The following is an 8,871-nucleotide window of genomic DNA, read 5'->3' as shown; positions in this document are numbered from 1 at the left end:
TCTGTCCCCTCTCCGTCCCTCTCTGTCCCCTCTCCGTCCCTCCGTCCCCTCTCCGTCCCTCCGTCCCCTCTCCGTCCCTCCGTCCCCTCTCCGTCCCTCCGTCCCCTCTCCGTCCCTCCGTCCCCTCTCCGTCCCCTCTCCGTCCCCCCTCCGTCCCCTCTCCGTCCCTCCGTCCCCTCTCCGTCCCTCCGTCCCCTCTCCGTCCCTCCGTCCCCTCTCCGTCCCTCCGTCCCCTCTCCGTCCCTCCGTCCCCTCTCCGTCCCTCCGTCCCCTCTCCGTCCCTCCGTCCCCTCTCCGTCCCTCCGTCCCCTCTCCGTCCCTCTGTCCCCTCTCCGTCCCTCCGTCCCCTCTCCGTCCCTCCGTCCCCTCTCCGTCCCTCTGTCCCCTCTCTGTCCCCTCTCTGTCCTCTCTCTGTCCCCTCTCTGTCCCCTCTCTGTCCCCTCTCTGTCCCCTCTCTGTCCCCTCTCTGTCCTCTCTCCGTCCCCCCTCTGTCCTCTCTCCGTCCTCCTGTAGGAGCGGTCTTCATACCTGGAGTACCAGAAGTTGATGAGGGAGATAGAACACCTGAGTCGTCTGTACGTGGCCTGGCTGTTTGTCTGCGCTGAGGAGACCAAGGTACACACACACACACACACACACACACACACACACACACACACACACACACACACACACACACACTGAAGGTCCTGTGTGGAATATTACGTCTTGTCTTGTTGTCGTGGTGTCTTGTCGTGGTGTCTTGTCTTGTCGTGGTGTCTTGTCCTGTTGTCTTGTTGTCGTGGTGTCTTGTCTTGTTGTCGTGGTGTCTTGTCTTGTTGTCGTGGTGTCTTGTCCTGTTGTCTTGTTGTCGTGGTGTCTTGTCGTGGTGTCTTGTCCTGTTGTCTTGTTGTCGTGGTGTCTTGTCTTGTTGTCGTGGTGTCTTGTCCTGTTGTCGTGGTGTCTTGTCTTGTTGTCGTGGTGTCTTGTCCTGTTGTCTTGTCGTCGTGGTGTCTTGTCCTGTTGTCTTGTCGTCGTGGTGTCTTGTCTTGTCGTCGTGGTGTCTTGTCCTGTTGTCTTGTTGTCGTGGTGTCTTGTCTTGTTGTCGTGGTGTCTTGTCCTGTTGTCGTGGTGTCGTGGTGTCTTGTCCTGTTGTCTTGTTGTCGTGGTGTCTTGTCCTGTTGTCTTGTCCTGTTGTCGTCGTGGTGTCTTGTCCTGTTGTCTTGTCGTCGTGGTGTCTTGTCCTGTTGTCGTGGTGTCTTGTCGTGGTGTCTTGTCTTGTTGTCGTGGTGTCTTGTCCTGTTGTCTTGTCGTCGTGGTGTCTTGTCCTGTTGTCTTGTCGTCGTGGTGTCTTGTCCTGTTGTCTTGTTGTCGTGGTGTCTTGTCTTGTTGTCGTGGTGTCTTGTCCTGTTGTCTTGTTGTCGTGGTGTCTTGTCCTGTTGTCTTGTTGTCGTGGTGTCTTGTCCTGTTGTCTTGTTGTCGTGGTGTCTTGTCCTGTTGTCTTGTTGTCGTGGTGTCTTGTCCTGTTGTCTTGTCGTCGTGGTGTCTTGTCCTGTTGTCGTGGTGTCTTGTCCTGTTGTCGTGGTGTCTTGTCGTGGTGTCTTGTCGTGGTGTCTTGTCCTGTTGTCTTGTCGTCGTGGTGTCTTGTCCTGTTGTCTTGGTGTCTTGTCGTGGTGTCTTGTCTTGTTGTCGTCGTGGTGTCTTGTCCTGTTGTCTTGTCGTCGTGGTGTCTTGTCCTGTTGTCGTCGTGGTGTCTTGTCCTGTTGTCTTGTTGTCGTGGTGTCTTGTCCTGTTGTCGTGGTGTCTTGTCGTGGTGTCTTGTCTTTTTGTCGTGGTGTCTTGTCCTGTTGTCTTGTCGTCGTGGTGTCTTGTCCTGTTGTCTTGTCGTCGTGGTGTCTTGTCCTGTTGTCTTGTTGTCGTGGTGTCTTGTCTTGTTGTCGTGGTGTCTTGTCTTGTTGTCGTGGTGTCTTGTCCTGTTGTCTTGTTGTCGTGGTGTCTTGTCCTGTTGTCTTGTTGTCGTGGTGTCTTGTCCTGTTGTCTTGTCGTCGTGGTGTCTTGTCCTGTTGTCGTGGTGTCTTGTCGTGGTGTCTTGTCGTGGTGTCTTGTCCTGTTGTCTTGTCGTCGTGGTGTCTTGTCCTGTTGTCTTGTCGTCGTGGTGTCTTGTCCTGTTGTCTTGTTGTCGTGGTGTCTTGTCTTGTTGTCGTGGTGTCTTGTCCTGTTGTCTTGTCGTCGTGGTGTCTTGTCCTGTTGTCGTCGTGGTGTCTTGTCTTGTTGTCGTGGTGTCTTGTCTTGTTGTCGTGGTGTCTTGTCTTGTTGTCGTGTTGTCTTGTCTTGTTGTCGTGGTGTCTTGTCCTGTTGTCTTGTCGTCGTGGTGTCTTGTCCTGTTGTCTTGTCGTCGTGGTGTCTTGTCTTGTCGTCGTGGTGTCTTGTCCTGTTGTCTTGTCGTCGTGGTGTCTTGTCTTGTTGTCGTGGTGTCTTGTCTTGTTGTCGTGGTGTCTTGTCCTGTTGTCTTGTTGTCGTGGTGTCTTGTCCTGTTGTCTTGTTGTCGTGGTGTCTTGTCCTGTTGTCTTGTCGTCGTGGTGTCTTGTCCTGTTGTCGTGGTGTCTTGTCGTGGTGTCTTGTCGTGGTGTCTTGTCCTGTTGTCTTGTCGTCGTGGTGTCTTGTCCTGTTGTCTTGTCGTCGTGGTGTCTTGTCCTGTTGTCTTGTTGTCGTGGTGTCTTGTCTTGTTGTCGTGGTGTCTTGTCCTGTTGTCTTGTTGTCGTGGTGTCTTGTCCTGTTGTCTTGTCGTCGTGGTGTCTTGTCTTGTTGTCGTGTTGTCTTGTCTTGTTGTCGTGGTGTCTTGTCCTGTTGTCTTGTCGTCGTGGTGTCTTGTCCTGTTGTCTTGTCGTCGTGGTGTCTTGTCTTGTCGTCGTGGTGTCTTGTCCTGTTGTCTTGTTGTCGTGGTGTCTTGTCTTGTTGTCGTGGTGTCTTGTCCTGTTGTCTTGTTGTCGTGGTGTCTTGTCCTGTTGTCTTGTTGTCGTGGTGTCTTGTCCTGTTGTCTTGTCGTCGTGGTGTCTTGTCCTGTTGTCTTGTCGTCGTGGTGTCTTGTCCTGTTGTCTTGGTGTCTTGTCGTGGTGTCTTGTCTTGTTGTCGTCGTGGTGTCTTGTCCTGTTGTGTTGTCGTCGTGGTGTCTTGTCCTGTAGTGTTGTCGTCGTGGTGTCTTGTCCTGTTGTCTTGTCGTCGTGGTGTCTTGTCCTGTTGTCTTGTCGTCGTGGTGTCTTGTCCTGTTGTCTTGTCGTCGTGGTGTCTTGTCCTGTTGTCTTGTCGTCGTGGTGTCTTGTCCTGTTGTCTTGTTGTCGTGGTGTCTTGTCGTGGTGTCTTGTCGTGGTGTCTTGTCTTGTTGTCGTGGTGTCTTGTCCTGTTGTCTTGTCGTCGTGGTGTCTTGTCCTGTTGTCTTGTCGTCGTGGTGTCTTGTCCTGTTGTCTTGTCGTCGTGGTGTCTTGTCCTGTTGTCTTGTCGTCGTGGTGTCTTGTCCTGTTGTCTTGGTGTCTTGTCGTGGTGTCTTGTCTTGTTGTCGTCATGGTGTCTTGTCCTGTTGTGTTGTCGTCGTGGTGTCTTGTCCTGTTGTCTTGTCGTCGTGGTGTCTTGTCCTGTTGTCTTGTCGTCGTGGTGTCTTGTCCTGTTGTCTTGTTGTCGTGGTGTCTTGTCCTGTTGTCTTGTTGTCGTGGTGTCTTGTCCTGTTGTCTTGTCGTCGTGGTGTCTTGTCCTGTTGTCTTGTCGTCGTGGTGTCTTGTCCTGTTGTCTTGGTGTCTTGTCGTGGTGTCTTGTCTTGTTGTCGTCGTGGTGTCTTGTCCTGTTGTGTTGTCGTCGTGGTGTCTTGTCCTGTAGTGTTGTCGTCGTGGTGTCTTGTCCTGTTGTCTTGTCGTCGTGGTGTCTTGTCCTGTTGTCTTGTCGTCGTGGTGTCTTGTCCTGTTGTCTTGTCGTCGTGGTGTCTTGTCCTGTTGTCTTGTCGTCGTGGTGTCTTGTCCTGTTGTCTTGTTGTCGTGGTGTCTTGTCGTGGTGTCTTGTCGTGGTGTCTTGTCTTGTTGTCGTGGTGTCTTGTCCTGTTGTCTTGTCGTCGTGGTGTCTTGTCCTGTTGTCTTGTCGTCGTGGTGTCTTGTCCTGTTGTCTTGTCGTCGTGGTGTCTTGTCCTGTTGTCTTGTCGTCGTGGTGTCTTGTCCTGTTGTCTTGGTGTCTTGTCGTGGTGTCTTGTCTTGTTGTCGTCATGGTGTCTTGTCCTGTTGTGTTGTCGTCGTGGTGTCTTGTCCTGTTGTCTTGTCGTCGTGGTGTCTTGTCCTGTTGTCTTGTCGTCGTGGTGTCTTGTCCTGTTGTCTTGTCGTCGTGGTGTCTTGTCCTGTTGTCTTGTTGTCGTGGTGTCTTGTCGTGGTGTCTTGTCGTGGTGTCTTGTCTTGTTGTCGTGGTGTCTTGTCCTGTTGTCTTGTCGTCGTGGTGTCTTGTCCTGTTGTCTTGTTGTCGTGGTGTCTTGTCCTGTTGTCTTGTTGTCGTGGTGTCTTGTCTTGTTGTCGTGGTGTCTTGTCCTGTTGTCGTGGTGTCTTGTCCTGTTGTCTTGTTGTCGTGGTGTCTTGTCCTGTTGTCTTGTCGTCGTGGTGTCTTGTCCTGTTGTCGTGGTGTCTTGTCCTGTTGTCGTGGTGTCTTGTCGTGGTGTCTTGTCGTGGTGTCTTGTCCTGTTGTCTTGTCGTCGTGGTGTCTTGTCCTGTTGTCTTGTTGTCGTGGTGTCTTGTCTTGTTGTCGTGGTGTCTTGTCCTGTTGTCTTGTTGTCGTGGTGTCTTGTCCTGTTGTCTTGTCGTCGTGGTGTCTTGTCCTGTTGTCTTGTCGTCGTGGTGTCTTGTCTTGTTGTCGTGGTGTCTTGTCCTGTTGTCTTGTCGTCGTGGTGTCTTGTCCTGTTGTCTTGTTGTCGTGGTGTCTTGTCCTGTTGTCGTGGTGTCTTGTCCTGTTGTCTTGTCGTCGTGGTGTCTTGTCCTGTTGTCTTGTCGTCGTGGTGTCTTGTCCTGTTGTCTTGTCGTCGTGGTGTCTTGTCCTGTTGTCTTGTTGTCGTGGTGTCTTGTCTTGTTGTCGTGGTGTCTTGTCCTGTTGTCGTGGTGTCTTGTCCTGTTGTCTTGTCGTCGTGGTGTCTTGTCCTGTTGTCTTGTCGTCGTGGTGTCTTGTCTTGTTGTCGTGGTGTCTTGTCGTGGTGTCTTGTCGTCGTGGTGTCTTGTCCTGTTGTCGTGGTGTCTTGTCCTGTTGTCGTGGTGTCTTGTCCTGTTGTCGTGGTGTCTTGTCCTGTTGTCGTGGTGTCTTGTCCTGTTGTCGTGGTGTCTTGTCCTGTTGTCGTGGTGTCTTGTCCTGTTGTCTTGTTGTCGTGGTGTCTTGTCTTGTTCTCTTGTTGTCGTGGTGTCATGTCGTTGTGGTGTCTTGTCCTGTAAGCCCAGCAATGTCCGTTGAGGATGAATAACAAAGTGAATAGAATTGAATGTGATTTGGGTTTACATGTGAAGTTTAATGGATCTGTTGTTGATTTAAATCTCAGGTGAAGTCAGCGGAGGACCTGAAGGTGATGCAGGACTCCATCACTCAGCTGCAGGCCAACATGGCAGACAACGAAAACAAGGTCCAGGAACTCTCCGCCCAGATACAGGAACTGCAGAAGAAGAGAGACCAAGTAATGAAATGCTATTCAATTCAATTCAACTTTATTAATCCATTCTGGGAGCTTTGGGGAGAGAAACAAACAAACATGTTGCAGATAACATAGAACGTGGATGGGCACCACTTCTCTAATGTGAACGGATGATAGTGGCAGATCTATGCAACACGTTTCTATCTGCAGCTGTTGGATCTCATTGAAGGAGCTCTTTGGCTCACGGACAGATACTTTTCAAACATTTGGCTCTGAGGTTATTATATTTGACTATGTTCTGTCGGGGGGGGTGTCCTGACGCCTTTCGGGGGGGCGTTCTGACGCCTGTCGGGGGGGGGAGGGGGGTCTGTCCTGACGCCTGTCGGGGGGGGGGGGGGTCTGTCCTGACGCCTGTCGGGGGGGGGGGGTCTGTCCTGACGCCTGTCGGGGGGAGGGGGCGTCCTGACGCCTGTCGGCAGGGGTGTCCTGACGCCTGTCTGTCTCCGGTCCTACAGGAGGTTGGTGGGGTGCTGAAGGGGTTAGAGGAGGGGGTGTCCTGACGCCTGTCGGGGGTGTCCTGTCTCCTGTCCTACAGGAGGTTGGTGGGGTGCTGAAGGGGTTAGAGGGGGGGTCCTGACGCCTGTCGGGGGGTGTCTTGACGCCTGCCTGTCTCCTGTCCTACAGGAGGTTGGTGGGGTGCTGAAGGGGTTAGAGGAGGGGGGGGGGGTCCTGACGCCTGCTTGTCTCCTGTCCTACAGGAGGTTGGTGGGGTGCTGAAGGGGTTAGAGGGGGGGTGTCCTGACGCCTGTCAGGGGGGGGGGTGTGTCCTGACGCCTGTCTGTCTCCTGTCCTACAGGAGGTTGGTGGGGTGCTGAAGGGGTTAGAGGAGGCTCTGTCTGAGGTGCAGCGGGTCGATGCTAAAGCCCAGAGTGCTGTGGACATGAAGAAACAGAACCTGGCAGAGGAGAACAAGAAGAGGAAGGAACTGGTGAAGAGCATGGCGGAGGTGAGAGGAGAGAGGGTGTAGGGGTGGTGTGTGAGAGAGGGGGGTGTAGGGGTGGTGTGTGAGAGAGGGGGGTGTAGGGGTGGTGTGTGAGAGAGAGAGAGGAAGACAAGCAGACAGCCTGAAGTATGACTAACTAAAACCAATGTCTCTCTCCTCTCTCTCCCCTTTCTCCTCTCTACTCTCTCTCCCCTTTCCTCTCTCCTTTCCTCTCTCCTCTCTATCCCCTCTCTATCCCCTCTCTCCTTTCTGTCTGTGTCCCCCCCCCAGGATAAGAAGATACTAGTGGTTAAGGAAGCGGAGGTGTCCAAGGTAGCAGAGAAGCTGTCTGCCCTACAGGTGGAAGGTCAGAAGGATAGCGCCGCCCTAGAGGCAGCACAGTGTCACTTCAAGGCTGTGTCCGCAGGGCTGTCCACCAATGAGGACGGAGAAGAGGCCACGCTCGCCGGACAGATGATGACCTGCAAGAACGACATTAGTAAAGCTGACACTGAGGCCAAACAGGTGAGAACGGATTGAGTCATAATATATATAATAATAATAATGATAATAATAATTATATATATGAGAGTTGATTGATTTTGTATTGAAACATATTTGAAACGGAGAATTGATTGATTGAAGGAAGGATATGAGTCAAGCTGACACAGGCCCAACGGGTGACGATGACCTCTGACCTACGACCTTCAAAGAATGCAAACTCCATGAGAATGATGACCTCAATAAAACAGTTGTGAATGAGTTTTTTCTGCTGTGTTGGATGAGTGTCTCATCAAGCGTTCATTCTCTCCCTGTCGGTTCTTCTCCCCAGGCCCAGATGAAGCTGAAACATGCCCAGCAGGAGTTGAAGACCAAGCAGACTGAGGTCAAGAAGATGGACTCTGGTTACCAGAAAGACCAGGGGGCCTTCAACACTGTCAAGAAGAACAAGGAGAAACTAGAGGCCGATATGGGGAAACTACAGTACCAAGGTAGAGGAGGAGGAGGGACTAGAGGCTGATATGGGGAAACTACAGTACCAAGGTAGAGGAGGAGGGAGGAACTAGAGGCTGATATGGGGAAACTACAGTACCAAGGTAGAGGAGGAGGGAGGAACTAGAGGCTGATATGGGGAAACTACAGTACCAAGGTAGAGGAGGAACTAGAGGCTGATATGGGGAAACTACAGTACCAAGGTAGAGGAGGAGGAGGAGGAACTAGAGGCTGATATGGGGAAACTACAGTACCAAGGTAGAGGAGGAGGAACTAGAGGCTGATATGGGGAAACTACAGTACCAAGCAGAGGAGGAGGAGGGACTAGAGGCTGATATGGGGAAACTACAGTACCAAGGTAGAGGAGGAGGAGGGACTAGAGGCTGATATGGGGAAACTACAGTACCAAGGTAGAGGAGGAGGAGGGACTAGAGGCTGATATGGGGAAACTACAGTACCAAGGTAGAGGAGGAGGAGGGACTAGAGGCTGATATGGGGAAACTACAGTACCAAGGTCGAGGAGGAGGAACTAGAGGCTGATATGGGGAAACTACAGTACCAAGGTAGAGGAGGAGGAGGAGGAACTAGAGGCTGATATGGGGAAACTACAGTACCAAGGCAGAGGAGGAGGGAGGAACTAGAGGCTGATATGGGGAAACTACAGTACCAAGGTAGAGGAGGAGGGAGGAGGAGGAACTAGAGGCTGATATGGGGAAACTACAGTACCAAGGTAGAGGAGGAGGAGGGAGGAACTAGAGGCTGATATGGGGAAACTACAGTACCAAGGTAGAGGAGGAGGAGGAATTAGAGGCTGATATGGGGAAACTACAGTACCAAGGTAGAGGAGGAACTAGAGGCTGATATGGGGAAACTACAGTACCAAGGTAGAGGAGGAGGAGGGACTAGAGGCTGATATGGGGAAACTACAGTACCAAGGTAGAGGAGGAACTAGAGGCTGATATGGGGAAACTACAGTACCAAGGTAGAGGAGGAGGGAGGAACTAGAGGCTGATATGGGGAAACTACAGTACCAAGGTAGAGGAGGAACTAGAGGCTGATATGGGGAAACTACAGTACCAAGGTAGAGGAGGAGGAGGAGGAACTAGAGGCTGATATGGGGAAACTACAGTACCAAGGTAGAGGAGGAGGAACTAGAGGCTGATATGGGGAAACTACAGTACCAAGCAGAGGAGGAGGAGGGACTAGAGGCTGATATGGGGAAACTACAGTACCAAGGTAGAGGAGGAGGAGGAACTAGAGGCTGATATGGGGAAACTACAGT

General features: G+C 52.2%; 1 protein-coding gene across 1 annotated transcript in view; it reads left to right on the top strand.

The window, feature by feature from the left end:
* Positions 1 to 513: 513 nt before the first annotated feature.
* The window catches only part of smc2 (structural maintenance of chromosomes 2), a gene marked incomplete at its 5' end in the record, with an annotated part of 50,527 nt that continues 42,169 nt past the window's right edge, over positions 514 to 8,871 (top strand). The window contains 5 exon segments of the mRNA XM_064925921.1: positions 514 to 615; positions 5,525 to 5,656; positions 6,471 to 6,620; positions 6,888 to 7,121; positions 7,429 to 7,588. Coding sequence (XP_064781993.1) covers positions 514 to 615; positions 5,525 to 5,656; positions 6,471 to 6,620; positions 6,888 to 7,121; positions 7,429 to 7,588 — 778 coding nt within the window.

Source organism: Oncorhynchus masou, chromosome 20 (genome assembly GCF_036934945.1).
Source record: "Oncorhynchus masou masou isolate Uvic2021 chromosome 20, UVic_Omas_1.1, whole genome shotgun sequence".
Lineage (NCBI taxonomy): Eukaryota > Metazoa > Chordata > Actinopteri > Salmoniformes > Salmonidae > Oncorhynchus > Oncorhynchus masou.
The sequence above is the reverse complement of the archived record's forward strand: the minus strand, read 5'-3'. Positions and strand labels throughout refer to the sequence as shown.